The 26,049-nt window shown below is 40.0% G+C and overlaps 1 protein-coding gene across 2 annotated transcripts in view; it reads right to left on the bottom strand.

Annotated features, from left to right (window-relative positions):
• Positions 1-26,049, bottom strand: part of LOC128448298 (inactive N-acetylated-alpha-linked acidic dipeptidase-like protein 2) — a 447,438-nt gene that overhangs the window by 81,495 nt on the left and 339,894 nt on the right. For both annotated transcript variants that reach the window (XM_053430883.1, XM_053430884.1), the window contains one exon: positions 8,171-8,260. In XM_053430883.1, coding sequence (XP_053286858.1) covers positions 8,171-8,260 — 90 coding nt within the window. The remainder of the gene's footprint in view (positions 1-8,170; positions 8,261-26,049) is intronic.

Raw genomic sequence — 26,049 nt, 5'->3', positions numbered from 1 at the left:
GAAACAGAGAGACAGAGAAGAAGAACACATTGTGCAGCACAATAGGAGCAGAAGGTGATACATGTAAATAAAACCGACAAATTCAGTTTAATTCCATCATCATTGCTAAATTGATTTTAAAATCATATTCCTGATTACTCTATATTGTAATTCAGACCAGGGATAACAAACGCATGTGACAGTTAATGTCCAATGCGAGCAGTGATATCAGCGACTCAAGTTTTCCCCTCACTGTAAGACGGGACAGCACCACAGCATTTTGCTGCAGCACCAAATGAACTGAAAAATAAGTCAAACCAAGATTCTGGAGAGAGAGAGAATAATATACTGCCCTATTTTTTACCTTGAAATATTTTTTTGGATGATACAGTTCCGATATAAAAACTGGTGATTATGGTTTTTCGGTATGGTATTATATTTATATCATTTGCCTACTGTGGCTTTTTGTCTTTCAGAGTTAATCAGACTTGAAAGTGGCTTGTTAGTACAGAGTCCTGAACTAAGCAGGAGTTACGATCAGATATCGGACAAGTCCAAAAATATACCTCAAAACAGCAATAAACAAAACAGTCAAAATGGAAATTCACACTTTTTCATTAGAGATCTATCTGTTGGTAAACTGCAGAAAAGCTTTTCTCATTCACCACCATTCCGTTGGTATAATAAATTAAACCTTTTTATGGGCTCTCAATTCTGAGACTCAAGTTCAATTAGATTGAACTTTCTGATGCCGTGTGGTTTTTCGTCTGGAACACACTGTGCCCTTCGTCACTGAAACAGAGCACATTTCTTACTTTGTTGTGTCCGGTCATTACTTGCAATTTGCTGGTGCAGTGCACCAATTTCAGTACGGGAATAATCAAGGTCTTTGTTCTGCTGCACAGAGGTAACTCATAGCACCATGATGCCATTAAAGGGACAAATTAACTTGAGATATCTTTTGATTTGACATGGTATGTTGTGTTTGTTATGGATAAAATGTATAGCTTGGCTAGTGTGGGTTGTTTGAAAGACAACCGCGGCTACCGTCTATTTTTGTGTGTATATGAATGTATATAAAGTATAAGTGAAGGGAGCAACATAATATATAATGTTTTTCCCATCCTGATAAATTATTATCTGATATGTCGAGTAAATACCTAACACACACAGAAACCACAGGAGATGTCCCACAGTCCCACAGAGGACCTGCTCCAGATGTAAATTTATTTATTTATTTAAATATAAAGGGTAAAGAAAGCCACAATGTGTACAATTTAGATAATTACACACTCTTGAAAACATCACTGGGATTATTTTGTATTCAGTTTCTGGAAATAGATCTCTTTCAACTAAATCTTTCACACTGAACCCTTCGCGTGCACAACATCATCTCTGCCACCTACCATCTGCCCTTCGTCACGACATTTTGTTTGGTTACCTATTCAGGACAACTTCTCATTCCTAAATGCACATTTAGTTCGGTTAACCACATGGTTTTCACAGCACAGCGGCAACAAATGTCCGCCTGAGCAGAGATTCAATCAGTCAGAATAAACGGACACAACTGTGCTGTGATCACAAGCACCACAACCTGATGCCGCTGTCCATGGCACTGGAAAGAAGGTGCTGCACAGATTGTAGCATACGATCTAGTGCCACACCATCACACAGCATCTCATCAATTTAAGAGTGTAACAGAAAGACCATACAGGGGCCAGGATGGTGAGAATAGGATGAGAAACTGCTTCTTTTGTGTATCATTTACACCTATTGTAACCGGGAAATAGGCCAGTGCTACAGAGAAGAAGTAAATAAGAATGAAGCATGACAGGATTTATTAAATTAACATGAATCAAGCTGTAACCATGTAAAAGCTGGAGGTCGTATGTAAATGAAGAAAAAACACACATTTGGGCCTGCTGAGGTCAATTTGAGTAAATACGAAGAAAAGGGGGGAGTTGAGGTGTGAATGCGGAAGGAGAGGTGTGAGGCAAATATAATGAATGAGGAGAAATGGCAGCTGTGACAAGATAGTTGTTGTTGCGATTTGCATCAAAAATCTCTGTCTTTTCACTCTAATTCATAAGCTGGAGTCAAAACTGATCTATTTCACATTCTGCATGATTAACACTTTCCAAGGATACCATTAATTTCCAAATCTTTATAATTCAACTTGGAAATAATGAGAAAATGAACATCTAACAACATGATAATTTGTTTAATAATCAGATTTTTTTAATTTTGTCATTATCAAGGTAATTCGTTCATAGGTGTTGGGACACCAATTGCTACGTTACCAACAGGAGCTGCCAACAGGAAATTTGACACAAGAGTAAGGAAAAACTACCAAAAATAACTAAAACTAATATTTAAGGTTGAAAAAACATAGAAACCTCAGAGGGAGCAACATGTGAGGGATCGCTCTCCCAGGACGGACACAAGGGCAATAGATGCTGCGCAATACATATTTTAATTTGGCAAAAGATCTATGTGATCTGATAACAAAGTAGCCATTAAGACATAATCATGACATAAATGTTGATGGTAACACCTGGGTCAAAGAGACAAGAGAACTGTCCCGATAAGATTTCCCTTAAGTATGGATCTCTAATGTTTTGATTTAGTGCTATACAAATGAAACAGAATTGAGCTGAAATATTATTCTCACGGCAAATCCAACCACTGATATATTTGGTTACAGTGATCACACTATGTACAGAAACAAACATGAGTATAAGTTTAGACTACACATCTAAACAGAGCTGAGCTGGTTTTCAATTAGGTGGGTTTACACATGTAGTCTTATATCGGAATAGTGAAACTCTCCTCCTCAGGCAAATGTACGAAATGTTTGTCATTTCAGAAAATGCCCAAAAGTAGTAATACTTTCCACACAACACAATTTTTTTCTAACCTTAACCAAGTTCCAACTTTAAGCAATACATAATCTTTACGCAGTTCTATTCAGATCGTGTTTGTAACCTGAACCCCCCAAGCATTCACCTAGGTGTCAGTTGAATGCAGTTACAAATGGATATATTTTGTTACTTGTGGGAAGAATGCAGTGAACTGTATATCAGCGGTATCAATGCAAAAATCACAAGTGGTCCTGAACGACAGAAAGCCCCTGACCCTCAACTCAGTGGATGTCAAAGATGACAAGTGTTTGAAGCAAGCAGCACTGTAATGTGTTTTGTCAGTTATTGTAGTCTTTGTTTTTCAGGTTATTGCCAAGCTTTTTCTCTGCTTCTCCATGTTAGGTAAGGGGTTTTGCATGAAAGAAAGAACATCAAAGAAAAATGAGCTGCCAAGAATCTGCCATTTATCCAAGCAATCATTGTACAGCAGGGATGGGATGGACATGAAGGTCGCCTGCACAGTGGACAAAAACAACCTACACTGTGCACGCACGCAAACCCAAATACCCCCCCCCCCCCCCCACACACACACACACAAACAACCACAGCTGAAAGCAGTTTTGCTCTTTTTTTAGATCTTCACACAGAGCTAAGACAAAGTAATCTGGGACCTTTTGCGTAAATATTGAAGCAAAGGAAGGAGAAATGTGGCGTGCATGTCTGAACCTTATGCGTGCCTTTAACCTTTAATGTTAAAGGTACCCTGTGGTGTTTGTGACCACAAGTGGTACCATGAAACAATCTTTTCATACATTTATTGTACATTTATTCAATCTTAACTACCCAAGACAGTACCTATAACATGTTCTCTCTTTCTCTCTCTAAAGACACAAAGAGACACCGACTCAGCTGATGTCTCTGACCCGCTACAGATTAAATTCTGATTTGTTTTTACAGGACCCCTCAATGTCAACACTGATCAACACATAATGATCGATACTTTTCATAATGAGTTAAATCTTTCTTCAGAGAGCACGTATTCATTCATTAATTCAGCTAATCCTGATGCTGCTCGCCCTCCTCTCTCTCTTACACTGACACACACACACACACACAAACGGTGTCATCGGACGCACGTGTAAACTCAGACTGGGCACGAACAACAGCAAGACAATGTATAGAGAGCCGGAGGTAATGGCGGGGCTCACTCGGTCTGGCTCAATTCGGTTGGCAGTGCACAGTGTGAATGACAGAGACACAGAGGGGAGCAGAAAATTACTGACAGAGCCAGTAAAAACTGTAAAAAATTACTTTTATAATGTATAACCAGATTATTTCAACAGCATTTGTGTTGGGATTATTCAGTCCCAAGATTTTTGATCAGCTTTATATAGTAGTTAGTGTGGGCAGGGCACTTTGCCTTCAGTCGGTAATGTGAGTTGAACATGTCTTCTTCTACAACCTCACATAAACCACAGCAGTGGTCGGCAACTGGGTCATACCGGGGGTATGACCATATTGGACTGACCCAGGCACAGATGTACTGACCATGTCAGAGTTTGTGGAAGCAGATGGACCCAGGATGCAAAGGTTTAACAGAAAATATCATTTTAATATAAAGAGAGTCTAAAACTAGACAAAAACAAAACATAAACACCAAAGGATGACAACTGAAGAGACAAGAACACGATGAGATAAAACATAGGTGCCTACTCTGGTGAAACAGAGGAGCAGAAGCTTAGCGGCAAGGCACATGGGGAAAACGGAAGATCAGGAGGAGAAAGCAGGACAGGACAGCGAGACGACAAACCTTAGATGACAAAGAGTAACAAACCGACAAAGGGGAACACAGAGGTTTATATAGAGACACAGGGAAGGCAGGGGTTATTAGCCACAGGTGCAACACATGATGACTGGGGAAGACAATAACCGAGACAGGATGTGAACACACACGAGAAGCTGAAAACACACAAGGAAACAAGACTACAAAATAAAACAGGAAACAGAAAACACAAAGAGATTGAAATCAACAAACTAAAATGACAGAACGTCACAGACCAGCTACGGGTGCTGATCTTCAACACATTCACAAAATCTCTTCCTGTCTGGCAAGTAAAAGCACAATGTCCTTTTTGTTGACAGTATATTGTAGAACTGTTTGAGGAGGACTCACTAATTACAAGGAATACTTCTGAAGCTGCTCTGCAGCATTTGCACAGGATTGGACAACAGCCATTCCAAACAGGCAGGCTTAGAATCGGTACTGCACTATCGTAAATGCCATACAGAATGTCCAAATAGTAAGCACCTAAAGCACAAAAAGAAGATCTCTCGTCAATTAAACTGCTTCTGTCTTATTCTCTGCACTGTACTGCTGTACGTAATACAAGGCCCTTTGTTTGAGACGAGGGCGTTGAGGAGTTGGAACTACTCAATAAGTTGATCCGTCTGCGTTAACAGCTTTGAAAATGTGGCAGTGCAGTTTTCCTGCCAGGCAGTACTTGGACACTAAGTGTACTTTCACACATGTGAGGTAAGGACACATCAAAATGAAGCGTCTTCATTTAGAGCCGGCTCTCCATAAAAGATAATGAAAATTTCACTGTGCGTTATGTAATTTGTAAACTGTGACAGCTATTCTACAGTGGCAGCAACTGTGGTGAACTGGTGGCATTTATAAGCAATGAGAGTGTCCCTCCTAACTGTGAGGGCTATTTTAACAGCCACGTCAGCAGTGTATATTTTATCTGACTTTAACACAGTAATTGTAGAAGAGAAAAGTTCTAACTTGAATTGCAAAACGAAGAAAACAGGAGGCCAGTGCTGTGTCTCAATTCACTCTCACATGCAAAGCCCTTTATGTAATTGAATGATGGACTCAAAACGTTCAAAGTTGAGCGCATGATGTCGGACACTTTTCACCCTCAACCTGCACCATCTTGCCTACACAAGGCTGAAGGGGAAGCGCCACCAACGTATTTTTTTACTTGTGAAAAAAGGCAAGAAAGGAAGGAGGGTGTGTCTTTGATGATAGAGACAATTTCCATGTTCAATGTAAAATGTTCATTTTAATTGAGCAAATTGGCAATTGGTGTGAATTGTACAATGATCATGTTTGATAGCTAACACTAACCTGTTTGACCTTCGCAAGCAAAATGGCTTTCTTCATCAGATCTGTTGAGTTAGGAACTGAAAGTAACATCAGTCCTGGCTGTCCCTGCACAGCCTGTTTCATCTACACACAATATAATCAAACACTATTAGGCTTCGATTACTGCAGCTCCAATGGATGGAGCCTTTTCTAATGCTTTACTTACCTAATGACCCCGGTAATTTTGTCTGCCACACCAGCTGATTGACTGACAGTGGCTGGCTTTGCAGTTGCCTAGCAGCCGCAATAGGACACTGCCAGTGCTTCACCACAACTCAACACAAAAAGCGGTCAAACGCTTAAGACTTTCAAGCTAAAGAGAGGACAACTCTCTCATGCAGGTCTGTAGTAACAACAAACACTGGTGAATAAAGGTGTCTTACAATGAGTAAAATAAATGTTGCTGTTTTCCTTCTTTGCTCATTGTAGAACTCTATTAGGACCATTTATTAGCTGAGGAGTGGGCATGAGGTCATTTCAAATGTGTTTTAAACTTAAACGTCCAAAAGAAGTGGCTAAGCTAGCGGTCGTTAGCATTTCCGATGGTCTCTGAATGCACCTCGTCGGAACATATCAGCGGACATTCAGGCTGAAAACATGGTGCAAATGAGGCAGTTTCGGGTTGAATATAAATGTCGAGGCTTCTGGAAACTTGTTTGACACCACAGGAGCAGCGCGGAGGCATGTCCTGTTGTTTTATTACGTCTGAAGAAGGACTCACTATTGACTTTAATTCTATTGGATTCTGCTCTAACAAAGTCTAACCACGAGCAGGCACGTGCACATACATTTTGGAGTGCAGGTGCTAAAAAAAAAAAAAAAGGGGCACCCATTGCCAAAATTAATTATGAAATAAAAAATAATAATAATAAATAAATAAAAAACACAGATATTTTCAACTTGTCTATTTATTTTTGCTAACAAACTAACTCAAATTATTAAATTGAATAAATAAATGAATAACAGGCAAAAACAGACAAAACAAGGCCAACTGACAGAGTTGAAGCATAAGCAGCATTACACTAATAATATACCACAATATACCTCACCAGACTGTCATGTAGCTCAACTTAAGACCTACCTTTCATTTCAATAATCACAATGTTAAATGAAACAAAACTAGTGAACTTGTCTAATTTGTAGAACAGTAAAACTGCAATTAAATTCTCTGCCTGCCTGCCTGCCTGTATCTCTCTCCCTCTCTCTCTTCATTAAACATGACAAACGTCAGTAAACAGCTGGACAAGGCTTTGAAATCACGGATTTCGTGAGTTTTTTGTTTGTTTATTTTTTAGGAAACGTCGGACCAGTGGCGACGTAATGTATTCAGCGGCGCTAATGTTAATGATTAATTTATCACCAAACAACGTCGGAGGATTGCACAAACACCGTCATTACCTGTTTGTCTGATGCTGCGGGTCAGAGAAGAAGTAGGCTGCAGCCGTTTGGCACTCAGCTGCATGATCAACAGGAGGAGGAGGAGGGAGGGCGCAACTGAAGATTCTGAGCGCCGCGGAGCATTTCGGGGCGACATTCTCACAAGAACTCAAATAAATGCCCATCAGATATTAAAACACATTTGGGGGGAATTGATGACAGAGAGAGACATTTTTATTCTTAAATATTGATGAATGAAGAAAAGATTGGGCTCCAGCAGAAGGGCACTTTTCTCACCCAGGGCAAAAGGGCAGGTGCTAGAGCACCACTAGGGGTCTATCTGTGCACGTGCCTGCCCACGAGACTCCAGAAGTGTTTTGTGGACTCAAACACTTCACCCCCCTACACACAAACATACACACACACACCCCATCAGCAGTGGGGTTAGTAGATAATGAGTGAATTTTCATTTATGGCTGAACTATCCCTTTAATAGCTCAGGATAGTTAACCGCAATATAAAAGAACTTTGCGAGTCTATTTTTTCAAATTACGAGATTGAGGCAGTTTTGCTCTATTATGAATTGACGGTTCTCCATTTCACTTATCACTTTGTGCTAATGTACAGATGGAAACATCTTGATAAAGAGCCACTGTCTGGACTCTGTTTTCTCTGTTTCCCCTTTCCTTGCCTTTGCTTTCTTTGCACATTGAACTGTGAGATACTCGTTTATTGTTGAATGATTTGGAAGGCACACCGGTCATAGTGCAGGTAGAAGTAGGAATAGGTATGGTGGTCCTACCTTCGCAATGGTTTCATGGAACTTGAAAAGTGGGTCCAGGGTCTCTGGCGATTCCACAGAGAACTGGGCCTCAGACAGGAAACCGGTGTTCTGAGGTGAAAAACAGAGGAAGAAGCAACTGTCAGGTACATGACACCACAATATTTATAATTTATATCCCTGTGATGTCACTTCAAATCAAATTCTTATCTCATTCAGAAATCTTTTGTCATAGAGGGACCACAGTGATTACAAACTTCAAACACGACTCTTCACTCAGCTTCTTCTGTTATATTCTAGTTTGTTCTATTCTGTTCTAAGAGATGAAAAAGAAATGGAGTGACCTGTCAAGGTTTTGACAGGAAACAACACTAAAGGCTCTCAAGGCTCCAGAGCTGCCAGGACGTTTTGTACTGCTGTCAAATACACACATACACATACAGTCCCACATGCTGACACAAAGTCATGTAACCATGACTGCACACCCCAAAAACTACCTTAGTGTCGCCTCAGCATACTTTTAGTGTCACAAAACAAAGCACTGCATTTTGACTTCAAAGCTGCGGTGTGCCTTTGTAGTGGTTTTTCTTTTTTTGGTCTTCTTTTCCCTTCAGGGAGTCAAATTAAGTAGCAGACTAAGAATATCAAAGGTTCAAAGACTAATTTTCTACTCAGTGTAGCCTGCAACTCAAGTAATAAGTGACAACTTCTGTGTAACTTCAGAAACACTGTTACTACCTTATTAATACCCTTGTTAGGGCCCGACCACTGACAGTGGGAGGCCCTATTGAAATTGTAATGATTATTATTATTATTATTATTATTATTATTATTATTCAGGCAAATGAATTGGCTTTTTGAGGGCTTTAACATGCTCAAATTCTTACCAAAATTGGCAGAAAGTTAGAAAGTGGTGAAAATGTACGTATTCTGGAGGAATATTCAATGGGCGTCGCAAAATGTCTCAATGGTGCCCCCCGAGACCCTGGGATGTGTTCACATTGACCGATCTTCATAAAAATCGATACACAGGTATAGGGGAGAGCGGGGTAAAATGATATATCAGTCAAATTTACACTTTACCCATTAATTCAGGATGTTTTCTAGCAATGGACTTGATAAGAATGTCTTCAGGACAAAGGGCAGTCAAAATATGATTGTTTTTCAAAAAGTGGTCTTGTGCACAAGAGGCCTGAGATTGTGCAGAGACGTGGGGGAAATATCAGAGGCATGGACAGACTGGACGTCCTCACTGGCAGCAGGGTGTAGTCTGTTTTTGGTGCTTGTCAAATTTTCCTCTCTCCTTTATGACTCCTCTCCTCTTGTTGTTCTCGCTCTATCTCGCTTCTCCTCTTCCATGTCATTGTGAGTCAGGAGGCTGGGGACACGTGACCTATGCGCTTCTCTCTCTTCGTGAAAACAAAAAACATGGCGGACATTCATCTAACCCTAACCCTAATATGAAAAATACATTTGAACTCTGCACCACGGCGATTCAGCAGAGTGACAGCCGCATGAATAAGCTGTTTCTGAACCTGCTGGTCCGGGAACGGAGGACCCTGTAGCGCCTCCCAGAGGGGAGGAGGGCAAACAGTCTGAGACTGGGTTGTGAGAAATTGGGTTGTTAATGAACAAAGGTGTCTCTAACTTGGTCCAAAGTGAAACATATGATTGTGTATAAAGCAAACATACATATTTTGACCATGTCTGGTTTACTTTGAAACTCTCAACTTATATTGAAAATCCATCATGCAAGACTAAATTTGTACATTTTATTAAAGGTAGATTAAGCACGAGAGTCTTCCTCCTGTGATGGGAGAGGTTTTGTCTGTTCTGTTTTCAGAGGAACTGGCCACTGGAAATTCACGTGGTCATTTTAGTATTGCGTGAACACCAGGCTCTAAATCGATACTAGTTCAAGAAATGTGGAAGTTGAAAAATCCCTTCAGAAGTTTAAGAAACACAGGGTTGAACAGGCTAGTGACAGGAACTGCAATTTCTAACGGTTACAAGTGTCCATATAGATCCTTTGACATACTCACGATGAAAGTAATTGCTGGATCGTGCTTGTTCTGATTTCTTGTTTGAGCAGCCCAGTACCCTTAAGAAATAATTTAATATCGGAGGATTCTACACCTCAGCAATTAAATCTCTTTGCCGACAGTCCAGGAACCTGAGCTGGCACTCTTTTGCAGACATGCAGTTTCTGCGTCTTGGTTGTCAATTTCCCTGTGTGAATGAAACATTTCTGGTGTTTTGTGTGTTTGCAAAGTAGAATGTGTATATATATATATACACTATCTATATATATACTATATATATACTATCCACCCTGGAGCGATTAGTGGTGATGGTCCGTCCCCAAGATCTTCAAGCATCAACGCATTGAAAAACTAGAGGTTGGCTATTCACTATACTAACTTAAGTAGAAGAAACAAAGTGACAGTAATAGAAGCAAAAGAAGAGTTATCACTGGGGATTACGCTTAATATTTATATTGGGCTTTTCTAGTCTTGATGACCACTCAAAGCACTTTACAGTACAGTTTTACATTCACCCATTCACACACACATTCATACAGTGCATCTATTAGTAGCACTTTTGTTGTTCTATGAGGGCCAAATCAGGGTTCAGCATCTTGCCCAAGGACACTACGGCATGCAGATGGGGAAGACTGGGGACCAAACTACCGACCTTCAGGTTGGAGGATGACCGCTCTACCCCTCAGCCACAGCCGCCCGTAAAGGTATGACAGCTGTTAATACTAACATTGGCTATGTAGCAATAACAACAACTTACATGGCCCCTTTAAAGGAAATAGTTATATGTCAGCCATGAAAAGAAGCTTTAATGTGCACCCAACCAACAAGCTCAACCAGTCATTATGGCACATATGGGGAATTAAAGTATCGAAGGAGAAAGTTCTATGAAGCCTTTTTGTGTGCTGCGTCTGTATAAATGTGTGAATTATTGAGCGCAACATCTGCCGAAAAATGCGCCCCTGTTGTGGATGTCAAGCTGAATATCGGCAGCGTTTCCAAAGAAGAAACGTCACTTCCTACATTTAGAGGAGAGGAATTAAAACCTAACCCATGGTTACATCTGTGGTGCAGACTCACGGAGCAATGGCTTCTGGTGCAGTTTGAACTCAGGGGATTTATGCAGCTGTCATTCTCTGTGGTCAAGCTGTGTTGAGCCTCCAATGGCAAGAGAAAGTAAGTGAACGCTTTTAAATTACCTGCAGTTCCGTAGGATGTGTTAATATTCGGTCAGATATTTATCTTAGTTACAACTATGAAACAAGCAGCTTGAACTAATAACTCTCATCTCATTATATTGTTCTTGTCTTTATTGAAAACATCAGTCAAACGTGAACACTGTAAGTAGACAAAACACTTTGTTAAAACCCTCTGTTACATTAACAAAAGCTAATTGAGGCATCTCGAAGAGTTTAGAATGAGTTTTTAAATGTTTTGTCAAAATATTTAGTATGATTTAGTTCTGTGGCTACTCACCCTATCGAGACGCCAAGCGGACAAAACTCGTATGACACAATGCAGAATGAAGGTGTTTTCTTGCTGAAGTGCAGTAGATGTAACTAATTAGGCATAACTAATGCAACATGACTTCAGACAAAGAATATCCACCTTCAGCAGTGGTCCACTCAGAAACCAGAATTTAAACCAGTAGAGACACTGCACTGACCACAGAGGGAAGCTCCCACCTCACAGCCTAAGAATGTGTAACAGGATGTCTCAGGACTGCTCTGCGGCAACTCATTAATGCCACTGCTGCAAGAGAAGGTTCACCCAATTCCTAAATCGAAAGATTCACATTTAATTTTTACTGGCCTGGTGAATATTTAAATTAGGACCACTGATGGTGCTGTACATTAACGGGATTAAAAGACCCCCCCACACACAAAAAGGCACACAAACACACACACACACACACACACACACACACAATGGTTCATGAAATTACCATTAAATCAGAGTTTTCCTCCAATAAATATGGTGAATACTGCACTGAATACGTCCCATTCACAAATTGCATTTGAGTTTCAAGAGTATTTTCTTTCAATCACTGAAACAATCTAATATTTGTGTTCATTTCATATTTTATTTCAGGCCATCCTCTATGAACAGAAATTCCCATAAGTACGAGACTGCCACTCATTCAAGTGATAATCTTTCTTTTTTGTGACAACCATATCTATCTAAAGTGACAATGATGTCAGTGTTGGGTTCACAACTTATACATACACAAGCGGTCAAAGGTTTTAGTACTATTCCATTTTAACAGCTTGTGTTTAAATTGACACAATTCAGTGTCTCTGTGTTTCTGAATTGTAAACAAATAATTTAAACACAGGTGGCAATTTCCTACAAAAGGAATCACAATTCTTGTTGAACTACATCCAGCAGTCAGAGACACCTGTGGTGTTCTTTCTACAATGGGAGTCAGAAACTGCTCACAAAGTTTGTTCTAAAACTATTGCAGGCATTCTCACAAATGATTAACACCTTGCAGCTCCCTTTGCTTTCTCTCTCTGTCCAGTTGAAGTTTGGAGAGTGTGCAGACCTTGTGCGCACACACACACACACACACACACACGTGCAGAGCCTTTCTCCTCAGTATGGTACAGTGCCATTAGCCATGAATATGTGGTGCTAAGCAGCAGGTCGAATCAAGCACTCTGTTTTGTACTTCACAGGGTCACGATGAAAGGTTGTAGGAGGCTGATGCCTAAAACAAAGCGAAGGATGACAAGGATCAAAGGTACCCAAGTTCCATTCACTTTGTACTTGGATCCCTTTATACCACATAATGTGCACTCTTCTTTCTCCATGCGGACCCTGTCTGTGCCTTGATCTCAGCATTTCATCTCACCTTTCCCTTCTTTTTCTTGCTGGGTAATTTAATGATGATTCTCTGAACAAAAATACTGCCATGGATTTTTTTTTTTCAGATTGATGATATAATGAGGTATTTCTTATAAATAGCAATTTTGTTTTACTCCTAAGAAAATATTAGACCTTGATAATTGTTGCATGCAGTGCAAGCTTCACTGGTACGGAATGAATAAAAGTGCACATGTTCCATCCAAGCGTTATTGTCACGGATTTGCATTTTACCACATAAATTAATGTTAGGATAACTCTCAGTTTAAAGTTATTAATACACAATGTGAATATTGTGTAGACATTCAAAAAATACGTTAAAATTTTTGCCATAGAGAAACCAGGGCACCTAACTGACTGACAAGTTGCATTAGTTGAATACATCATATTTAAGTGTCTCTTTGTTTGCATGTTGCCCATTGTGTGTAGAGATAGGAAGCTGGGTAGGTGAGTGTCCATCACTTGTGTGGTATGGGACTTTATGGTACAGGTTATACCAACTCTTGCCCCTGACTCCTGGGAACTGTTCAGATGAACAGCTTTCTCTATGATTACTTTTGAGGACCTTGAAGAAATGTGGATCAGTACTTTTTGCCAGTTGGGGGCAGAAGTAGAACAAACCTTTTTTACACACTGGGACGTTTTGCTGTTGATATGGCTAGCATGCCACATGTGGTTATATATGCCTGCCTGTTTATACATCCAACAGACACAGCACAACACTACCATTCCTCTGAAGTTCATTTCTGGTAACAAATCTGTCATTCACTTTCCTCTTAGCTCTGTTTTGGTCTCAACAAACTGCTGTTATGACTATTTCATATCTCTCTTGCTCCTAGATGCTCCTCTGTTTTCAGCAGCTAGATGTAAATGTTATCTATCTGCATTTTATGCTGCGCTTGTGGCACAGAGGTTTAACAGAGAGCAATCACTACATTAAGAAGAGAGGAAAACCAACCAACAGGGATCAATCAAAGAGTCTATCACAGATTTGGGTAGATTGTCTTTTCCGTTTGTCATTATACGTGAACACTTGAAAAAATTTGACCCATTATATTTCTTACACATTAAATAGTGCAGCTAAATAAAGCACCTTCTATTTTATTTAATAATGCTGCCTAATTGATTAACTTTCCTAAAATCTCCTCATTGTGACCAGGCACATGTATAATTATTATAAACCACAGATGGTTCAACACGTTGAATTTAAAATAAAATCCTTTATACTACATCAAAGAACCAAATCTTATCTTTTTATTTTAGTAAGTTTGCATCAATATAGAACACTGCTTGGGAAAAACAGCCCCTTCAACACACAGTGCAAAAAGTTTGGGATATTAATTGGGCACTTGGCTATAAATGTTTCTTGGGCATCTTTGTGTGAGCTTGTGGACATGAATAAGCTCACATGTGGTTCAAAATTGAGTGTTGCCATGGAGATGAGTGGAGTTGCTGAGGGTAAAAGCAAAAAACCACCAGAGAAAATCTTCACATTCTAATAAAGAAGCAAACGTTCCCTAGGAAAATAGAAAATGGCAAATAACTTGATAGACGAAGGAGTGTCAGTATTGTGAATGATGGTGATGAAAAACTTTTTATGACAGCATAGCAATTAAGTCAAGAAAAATTCAAGAGAACACTTCATGACCAGAACTGCAGAACAGCTGGTCAGGCGACAGGTGACATAAAACAGAGAGACTGCGAAAAAATCTAATTGTCTCATGAAAGAAAATCAACCTCTATCATAGCGATGATAAGAGGAAAATGTGGAGGAAAAAGAAAACAGCAAAAAGCAACCTCCCCTAATGTGTCAAAGATTGTGTTGCATGAATGACTGCAGTGGAAGTGAAACACCGGCGTTTATTGATGATTTCACTGCTGACAGAGGCAATAAGATGAAGACAGATCTTCAGGAGCTTTTTATGAGCTCAGATTGCTTGTTAGGCTAATTTGACAGAAAAATTAATCATTTAGCATGACAGCAATCCGAAGTCTACATTCAAATAGGTTGACTATAAGTGTGAGTCAGTCACCTTACTGCGTGTTCCACTTGCCCCACAACAGGGCGAGAGAATCACCACGGAAGATAAAAAGTGTCTGCCTATGTCTGTGAGTCCAAGACTTCAGGCTGTCATTGACAACCAAGAATTTTCCACAAAATAATAAATTTGATGATTCTGTTTTACTTCATGTATATCTGACATTACCCTAAATTTTGGAGAGCATTTTTTTCAAAGTGCTTTATCTCTTTTCATTTAAAGTATTCATTTTTTTTTTATTCTGTGGTACATTCTGTGCAAATACGTCTGGACTCTACACTTCTTCTAACCCCTTTTCGCTGCAGTACTTATCCAGCAGTGTTGGCATTTCATAAAAAAATTAAGCCATGCATCATGTCGGAAAAAGCTAACATATTTCACAATTTCTACCACTGCTATCTCTGCTCTGCACATATGCCCTCGGCATGTCTGTCTGACGTCAATTAAAGGATATATATTATTTTATGCCATAGAGAGTGTAAAAGCTCTGAAACCACAAACCAACTATTGACCCTTGAAGAATATACACTTGTGTATTATATTGTATTATGAACATTTAAACATCGAGAAGTGTCCTGGATCATGCTAAGAAACCAGCCCTGCATCTGTTTTTTAATACATCTCCAACAGCTTTATTTGCCTCCACTATGGTCTTTATATTCAAACACAGAGATGTAATCACCTTCAGTAACAACAGTTCTGTGACAGTTTTATATGCTCAACCAGCTCTGGTCTGAGTGTGGATTGGAGAGGACGCCCACTATTCTAGATGATTGCACTCGTCCCTCTGTCCTCCCTCCCTCCCTCTCTCTCTCATACACACACACACACAAAAGGTTTACTCAATGTTAGCCTTTCCGATACGCTTCGATATTAGGTGCCTCCTGAGCATGAAGGACAGAGACAATATCATTTGACCAACAAACATAATACACTTATCACTCAAGATGCCCTTGAGGAAAAAATAAACTTACAGAATTTTGATTAAAAACCTTAACTCCTACTTTGCAACCTATGGGGTAAGTCTAGAGGACACTTTACATTCAGTTCTCGCTATGAATATAATATCCTGTAGCAGACCGATTAACAATGAATCCTCTGAGCTTCATAATACTAGTATAATATCACTATTGCCTTTTTGTTTTACAGGTGAATAGAGGCTATAAACCTGGTGACGTTGGGTCCTCCCTGTGCATCATACAGTAGCTCCACAGTCATCACAGTCAGTACCCTCTCCGCAGCCTTGTGCAATCTATAGACAGTATAATACAGTTGCAGCTGAATGTTTGGAGTGCATGCAAATGGGCATTGTTAGGATATCGTTACAAAGTTTATGTGTAAATGGTTTTGTTTGACAAATTATTACTTTTGGCACCAACACTGCAGTTTGAAATGAAATCCCACAGACTCCAAATGGGAGAATCTACAGAGAGGCAGCGATGATGCAAATGTACACACCAAACAAATGCTCTCTCCTCAAGAACCGGAGGTTGCGGGTTTTTAGAAGAAAAGATGAAAAACAGAATTTTCTGGCCAGTTAATGGGTATCCTGACAGCTAAAGAACACTGTGTGTGTTGCTATGATTCATTTTCTTGTTTTAGGCTTTACTTTATCAAGCACAGTTTCAACAGGGATAGTTTCTTTGTTTAAGGAGAGCCAGGAGAGTCTATTTAAGATGAGGCAGTATACTGGCTCTTAACGATTAATTGCATAGATTAGGTTTCCTTTAATTAACCAAGGGTGAAGAGTGTGTAAAATATTGGGTTAGGACCAGGTCTGTGAATCCAGGCTTTCCGAGGCTTAAAGGGTTATGTCACAGAAAAATGAAAATGGACACATCATCCACTCACAACAATACAGATGGAGGAGTTGCTGAAAGTTTTGAATCCACAAAAGATTCCTGGAGTTGAACGGATAAACTTTGTTGGATCCGAATCCGATGCAATTTACTTAAACTTCAGACGTAATAATACAACAGAAAAAAACACAAAATACCTTTGTACTTCTTATCTGGTGTCATCCAAGCATATGCAAGCCCTGACATTCATATTAAACTCGAAACAAGGTCATTAAGACCCTGTTTTAAGCCTTAATGTCCACTGGAAGTGGCTAAGCTAGCAGACATAGCCATACGATGGTGTGTCCGAGGGTCCATGAACCAACCTCGTAGAAAGATATCACACCAGTGAGGCTCTTTACTTCAACAAGTGAGTCACCATTGACTTCAATTGTATCGGATTCCCTCGCAAGATACTGTTACTGATACTGGCAGTGTGTCAAAGCCTTCGAACATTTTAAATGAACCCTCTGTCAGATCGGTTTTCTTGTTTGGTCGAGTAAACAAGCTGCCAATAAAAGTCTGGAATGGACTTTTCTGAGACTGCCTTGGAGGGCAGCCTCAGCAAAACCCTAAAAAGTGCTAATTCAACATTGTGCGGCGCAAGGCCATTGTTTCCGGTGCGAGAAACAGCTGTGCTTTCTCTGGCAGCCGTGGAAGCCACAGCTGCCTGAATATATGCTGACCTCCACAATGCTGAGCAAATGGGACTCTGGCACTGATGCTGGGTGGGAGGTCTGCAGTCAAATCTCAAAGGTGACAGGAAAAATCTGAGGATGTTGGGCTTCTCTACGCTATTGCAAGGTCACATCCTTATTATGTGTGCTGTAGAAATACAAATGTACACTCTAATCTAAAACATGGTTAACTTATGACGTATTATATAATAGCTTCCTCCCATTCTCTGCAGGGACAAACTATTAATTTACCATGATGGCTGCTACTATTACATATTAATTGTTGGCTCAAAGAACCGAGATAAAGGAGGTCAGCGAACATTATCAACTGGCTGAGGAATGCATCAAAACATCAGCACAGAATTTTATTTCCTCTTCTTGACTCTTATCATTGTTCTTTCAATAAAGTGCAGTGAGCACACCTTGAAATAGCATTTATTTGATCCGTTTGGTAAATCCTCATCATGAAATCTAGCCTATAAGAAAAAACAACATATAAAGGACTCTTTGAGGTATTCTTTTGACAAAGTGATGCTTGCAGTGTCTGAAATCATTAATGAATTGTTTATATGGCAGAGTGTTTCCATATAGAGCTCTCATGACAACTGATGAAAGTAAGAGCCGAGAGAACAGGGGGTGAAAACAAGCATAAAACATTCACAGCACACTTCTTCAGCACAGAAGCAACACTGCATCGATGCATTACTCTGGAAGAGATACATTCAAGTGTAGATATCATTTGACATGTTTTAAGAGGGAGGTGGTACAGTTGGGAGATATTGAGAGAAAAAGGTCATTAGATGTTCTTTAGATGAACTAATACCAACAAACCTGCAGAACACACATGTGAACCCACCTTGCAAGAATATCTTTTTTATTTCCAGTCTAAAAGGGACCTGATGAGCATCAATATGGATGTGAGTAGACGCGATTGTAAGAGTTGTCAATCTAAAAAGAGCCCTATGCAGTATATAAAGAGGGACCAGTTCTGTGGCCGCTGAAAAGTGATTGAACAAATACAAACACGTATTGTCTTATATAAAACAAAACATGTTCCAATGAAATAATGCAATGTATTACATTTCTTGAAATCCTCTTCACGTCCCGATATCCATCAATAAATAAAGTCGCCTGACAAAAAGTTAAAAAAATTCTGTTTGCGGCCCTTGCACGCAGGACTGAAATGAAAATGATAAATTATATGTTACAGTTTCATTTAAATTAAACATACGACATGACTGAAACTGGCCGAATGTGACGGAGGACATTAATGCTGCATTCAGCTTAATTGTTTTGCCAGAGTTGCTGGTTTCGTGGTGGAGGGGACACAGAGCACAGATCCTTCCCTTGGAAGTGTTGTTTGGCCAAGTTCTGACAGCAGCTCGCTTAAAGCACACAAAGCCGACGACCTGCTAATTTATTTTGACCCGGCATCCAGTCACTCACATAATTAACATTAATTACCAGCAAGTAGTGTTTGTCATTTTAATTGGTGAAAGCAACAGTCGGTGCTGCGAGAATGAGAAGCTATTAAGTATACTACTTTTGGATTACACATGAGAGAGATAAAAGCTGTGACATGAGACAGAAACATGATGAGAGTCTGGAAACATAAAGAACAGAAGATGGATAAAGAAAAAGAGGAAGAATAAAGAAACTAAAAAAGCTTGAGAGTGTTGGAGAGGTTAATGTGGTGAGTTCATGTGAAATAAACACCCATACACTTTAATCACTCCCTGCAAGAAAACAACCCCAGAAGCAGGGAGAGGAGGCGCATTGTCAAGCTTAGTTCCACCTCAGTTGGATTGTCATTGATTTTTCTCTCTCTATTTTTCTTCCTCACTCTCCCCTCTGTCTAGTTGTTCCTCTTCCTCCCTGTCCTTCCAGGTGCTTGGTGTAATTGGGTTGCTTCACTGCAAAACTGTGGGGTTTTAACTCTGATAGAGGGTGGGGGGGTTAGTGGTTATGTTGGCGGTGGGAGTGTATATAGAGTTTTGACAGATGAGGAAATGAACAGTTGAAATCGTTGGTCCCACCAGTAAACATTTGCTAACAATCTCTAAGTGTGTGTAACAAATCTGAGACCATGACCTGCAGCAAGAGGGACCACACTTAAAATGTGGAAAAAATCTGAACTCAACAGATTGTCTATCACTCTACTAATTACAGAGATCCCTGTTTGTCTGTCTGTCTGTCTGTGGAATGCATATCTTGAGTGCCATTTATTTCTTATTGGCTTCACTCCTGGCAGGTATGCAGATAAACCAGGTAAAATGAACTCGAAGCTTTACAACTTCACTCTGCACCATGAACAGTGAAAGTGAAAATATACTCTGGGCCTGTTTTAGGAGGGGTCACGAATGCCAATGTTTCAGGCTTATGCAGAGTGAGTCCTTCAGCCGGTCTTCACTTGCCTCAGCTCAGTTAGAGTACTATAGGTCACTTTCACAGTTAGAAAGAAAAGCTGGAAGCAGCAGTACCACAGGCCAATCAAACAACTCATTCCAAACCAGGTTTAGAACGGGCACTTGATTAGTTAGTTTCATTCAGCATAAAAGCTTAAGGAACAGTTAAAACGGAGAGAAACTTGCTAACAAACTGTAATTTCATAAGAAATATAAATTGTAATAGACCACCTTGTCCCTAACACAGATATCAAATAAAAAACATGGCCAATAGTATTTTTTTCTATAAAGTCTGACTAGCCTTGCACCATACGCTGGCTTTAGATTCCATCTGCAATCATTTTCTGAATGTGAGAAAGAAGAATGTGAGAAAGAAGTGAAAAAATGGTGGGTAACATAACTTCAAAGTCTAACCTGCTGGCATGAACCGGTCCTGTAAAAATATTTAATTACAGCTAAATTTTATTTCCCCCACAGTCCATACTCCTTATAACTAAAGCATGATTAATGTTTTCATATTTCAAAATTTTGGTAAATGAAAACACAATGCATCGTCACCAGTGCTAGCCCTAACCATTAAAGGCTGTAGCTGTATGAGATCAGATAACACATAGTCAAGGGAAAAGAACATGACAGCAACAAAACAGGTTGACATTTGGACCGACTTGAAATATAACACATCTGAGAGAAACAAATAAGTGTGGAGAGAAACCATGCAGCAACAATATCACTGGGAAGGAGACACAAACCTGAAGAGACACCTGAAAGCACCACACAGAAAGTGAGGTAGCCTAATGTCAAAATGTCCCTTGGACTTTACATTCATATCAAGTCAACTGAAAAAGTTGGGGCTGTAATACAGTTGCAAGCAAAATAATTCAACCCCCATTGCGTATTAGGTTTATTGGCAAATTGTAGCTGTTTGCAATAAACAAAATAGACAAGAACAGTGGAAATAGTTCAATAAAACTAATATTACCATGGTTTTCATCCAAATTCAACACTAAATGCTTATTTTAATGACAACTGCAGTCTCAAAATTATTCAACCCCTTCATGACAAGCATCTTCAGTACTTAGTACAAGGGTTTCCAAACTACGGCCCGCGGGCCATCTGCGGGCCGCCATCCATTTTATATAGGCCCGCCTAAAAAAAAGTAAAATTTTTTTTTTTTTAAAGTAACAATTTGGTAGCACTGAAATGGCAGTTACTTATAGCACTATGTAGTTTTGCTCTATTTTTGAAGAAATTGTACTTTCTTGATTCTTGTTGTTCTGGGTTTGTACCCTCGGGTAGGGGAGACAGGGGTAATGTGAGACATTTTTTACATTTGCTCCCCTCTAGGCGAGCTAAAATTATATATCAGTAAAATGTACACATTCCCATTAATTCAGGATGTTTCCTAGCAATGGAAATGATCAGAATGAAGGACAAAGGGCAGTTCAAATATGATTGTTTTTTAAAAAGTTGTCTTGTTTCTCACTTTACCCCAGCTTAGGGGTAAAGGGAGACAGACCAGAGAAATCAAGGGAGTAAAGTGATCCACTTACTTTTTCCACTTTAAAACTACCATAACAACACATGTTGTAATAGATAAATTAAGCACATTTATGATTATTTTGATTCATGTGATCTCTTGCACATCCTAGCTTACCTGCACATTGTTTCTCTGTCCAATTGGCAGGGACAGGGATATTGTTTTTCTCTGCGTATTCAAATGCCAGTTCACGGCTCTTAACTGGAGCAAGGCCATGGAACTGGTCAGCAAGTTGTTTCAAGTGTTTGGCTCCTCCTCCATCTCATCTGTGAATATTCTCTTTACCTCAGCTACTGCACCCCAGGCTACTGATTTTACTTTCCCTTTCTCTTTTTTCTTTATGAATCTTTTGAGGGTTGTCTTATCAATATTTCTATCCCTTCCAGCTTTTCTTAAGGACTTCTTTCCTTGCATGACCTCAGCGGCTACACTCTCCATCTATGGGAGGGGTGCTTGGCCCCAGGTTGTCTTCCTGGTGTAGTTTCTTGGCATGATGGCTTTTCTACAATGTTTATGGCATTAAAAATAAAACATATGTAATGTAATATTACACTAAAATATGTTTAAGACTAAACTTAACTTGTGCTACATGTCTCACTTTACCCCAGAGCATTTGTCTCACTTAACCCCACAGCCATAATTTAGAAAAAACATCTCTTAGCAATTCAGGCTAATCTTCAGCTAGCATCAATCACATGGTTTTATATGTTCGAAGTTCATCAACATGTATGATATAAGTTTTTCTACCTGAATCAATTTGTTTTGACACAACAGTTGATTAAGTTCAAAGCAAGAAAATTTACTTTTACATGCAAAAAGCACATTTTTGTGAAAAAACATTCTAACCACAGCACCAGCACCAACTTCTCCTTCATGGCAAGGGGGGGATGGGAGGGGCTTGAAAACATAATGATCACATGACCACAAATGTGTTCTGTTGCCTAGATACAGGGGGTGTCTCACATTACCCCGCTCTCCCCTACCCTTGAATGCACTGATTGTAAATCGCTTTGGATAAAAGCGTCAGCTAAATCAATTGTAATGTAATGGACTATGGCCCACTGTATTGTACTTCACAGTTTTGACACTAGGTGGCACCCAACTCACCCCTGACCTGCCAGCTGTACCCTCAGAACGGCGCCACGCCCCCCCGCCCTAAGCGACTCGATTGAGGTGCACTCCAGGGCAGGGGGGCGTGGCGGCGTGAGTGGCCCAGACCTTCACATTTTTTTCTGTATGTGGCCCTCGGGATGAAAAGTTTGGACACCCCTGACTTAGTAGAACACCCTTTTCAACCCCCTGTCTCAAGAACACCTGGTGCAACTGATCAAGGGCTTCATTAGTTCAGGTGTGCTAGAGATAGAACACAAATACCTGGACTGGCTAGGGGTTTGTTGAGAGTGACGTTTTACTGCATGTTAGAAATATGGCTAAGTCAAAAGAGTTGTCCAAAAAGTTCAGAGAAGAGATCATTGCCTTGCACAAACAAGGAAAAGGATACAAAAAGATAGCAAAAGCACTTAATGTCTCTAGAGATAAAGCTGGAAGCATAGTTCGCAAGTTCAAAGTTGAAGGAACAGTAGCTACACTACCTGGACGTGGCAGAAGAGGAAGCTATCAGCGGCTGCCATCAGATTCCTGAGGAGGCAAGTGGTCAAAAACCCTCGAGTGACTGCAAAACACCTGCAGCAGGACTTGGTTGCAGAAGGCACTGAGGTTTCAGTTTCCACAGTAAGGCGCATACTACACACTGAAGGGTTACATGCCCGGACTCCAAGACGTACGCCACTACGGACCCAAAAGCACTAGAGAAGTCGGCTCCAATATGCTGGAAACCATATAAATAAGCCACCAAAGTTTTGGAATTCTGTTCTGTGGACCGACGAAACAAAACTGGAACTTTTCGGGCCTATAGATCAGCGGTATGTCTGGAGGAAGAAGAATGAAGCATATGCTGAAAAGAACACCCTGCCTACAGTGAAGCATGGCGTTGGCTAAGTGATGATCTGGGGCTGTTTTGCTGCCTCTCGCACTGGAAACCAGTGTGTGGAGGGCACGATGGATTCTGGATCAGGATATATTAGGAAAAAACGTCATGCCGTCTGTGATGAAGCTGAAGCTTGGGTGTCATTGGACCTTCCAACAGGAAAATGATCAAAAGCATACCTCAAAGTCCACCAAGGCTTGGTTTCAGAAGAAGAAATGGAAGATTCTAGAATGGCCATCACAGTCGCCTGACTTGAATCCCATCGAAAATCTCTGGTGGGATTTGAAGAAGGCGGTTGCAAAACGCAAACCCAAGAATATAACTGAACTTGAGGCCATTGCCCATGAGGAATGGGCTAAGATTCCTGAGGAATTCTGTCAGAAGCTGGTTTCTGGCTATGCATCACGTTTGCATCAGGTCATAACAGCAAAAGGGTGTTCTACTAAGTACTGAAGATGCTTGTCATGAAGGGGTTGATTAATTTTGAGACTGCAGTAATCATTAGAAGTAGCATTTTGAATTGAATTTGGATGAAAAAGCTTGTAATATTAGTTTCATTAAACTACTTAAACAGTTATTGTGTAATTTGTTTATTGCAAACAGCTGAGAAATTGTATATTTTTCCAAAAAACCTAATGTGCAATGGGGGTTGAATAATTTAGCTTGCAAGTCTCTTTTAAAGTCAGTTGTCCAGTCAGGTAGCTAAAACTTTGACAATAACTTATTTGCCAAGAATCACGTCTCCATGATGATAATGTCCATGCATGCAGATGTAAATTCAGGTTCAGATTCTTAAACCTCTAAGGTATACTATTTTTTTCAATTAGAATAAAACATTTAGAGAATCCACTAACCTACACACAGATGCACTCTCTGCTCTCTAGTGCAGAGAGTGTAGAGTTCCAGTGTAGAATATATTAAACCACAAATTACATGCACTTGGCAAAGTAACTGACTTTATTTACAAAAACTATTAAGGTATCCTAAAACAGAATACTCTAAAGCAGCATGCAGAGTAAAACAGACTCCTAAAGTACGACCCCAACAACTCACGATGAGTTACCCTCGGTGGTAATCATTAATTAGACATGTAACCTGAGGCATGGCACAACAAACACAACTGGTAGATTTCATCATGTTCCAACTTTCAAAGACACACATGCTCCAAGCGACAGGCAAATATGAGAGACTGGTTGCAGAGGGAGACGGATTGCGTGTTGGTTAAGACTGAATGTAAATAAGATGTAGATCTCTTTGGCTTGGTCAAACAGAGCAGGAGCACGGCGTCTGGAAATGTTTTAATGCTTCCAACCACGTCACTTCTCTCGAAATCTACCATAGAAGTTGTGTTAAGTGTTTTTGGGACGATTTTTTAAAAACATATGTTTACTTTGACACTGAAGGAGGATATGTCTATACAGAAAACAATACAAGAAAAAATGACAAGTTGGTATTGATCACTGGACTTTTTAAATAAAAACGTGAGCGCAACTCCATGGTAGGAATTAAGCAATGGATAATTTTGTATGATCCTGAAAGCTTCCCTCGATTGGATGACAAATAAATGTTTTGCCAGCTTTGTGAGAGCTTTTCTGCCAACGCGTAGGGCAAACAAATTACAATATCATATTTTAATCCAAACCGTTCAGACCTTGCTACCCTCCAGATCAATCGTTTCCGACCCTCAAATATTGACTCAACACTTTACAGTTTGCAGGGTCTGTTAAATCAGCAGGGACAACATTTGGAGTTATTTTAAATGAAACCAGATGGAGGCAGTGTGGGGAGCGAAATCCTTGGGTGCACCACAGTCAAGAATCCAGATCTGATACCAAACACTAACGACTGTTCAGGAATCTTTTGAATCATTTGTCCTTTGCTTTTACTTAACAAACCTTCACTGACTTTTCTCTGTGAGGTAATTCTTCTTCCCTACTTTTCATATGGCAGCATTTTCTCATTTCACATTCTTCATTGCTAATTCCAGCGGCGTTCCTTCATTCATCCTGCTATGTCTCTTCTTTGCCCTCTCTCCTTTAATTCTGTGGTATTGGAATTAGTGCAGCAGGGTCTAAGGGAGTCAATGGATGATTAGGTGGCAGGAACCTGGTTATTTGTTTCAATGCAAACTTCTTCTCACGTCAAAACACACACACATGCACACAATCACATTAATCTATTGTGAAAATAGCCCCTATTCTTTTAGGGAGGATTTCTAAAAGAGGTTGGCCCCATGTGTTTGTTGCCCTGAGGTATCAGTGAGGATTTTAAATCCAGAAATTAGCTGGATGGTTTATCTCTGCACAGTGGTTTGTACTGCAGTTTATACCACAAGGAATTTCATCAGTGTTGGACAGTGCAGCACCTCATGATTTATGGACAATGCTGATGTTCAACGCAAACAAGTGTTAGCTAACATGGTGCAGAGTAAAATGTCAAGGTAACACATTGGTATGTCTAATTGTATTTCATATATTTTCATGACCAGCCTCAAACAAGTTTTTCAGCTGTCA

Source organism: Pleuronectes platessa, chromosome 9, assembly GCF_947347685.1.
Source record: "Pleuronectes platessa chromosome 9, fPlePla1.1, whole genome shotgun sequence".
NCBI classification, from domain to species: Eukaryota; Metazoa; Chordata; class Actinopteri; order Pleuronectiformes; family Pleuronectidae; genus Pleuronectes; species Pleuronectes platessa.
The sequence above is the reverse complement of the archived record's forward strand: the minus strand, read 5'-3'. Positions and strand labels throughout refer to the sequence as shown.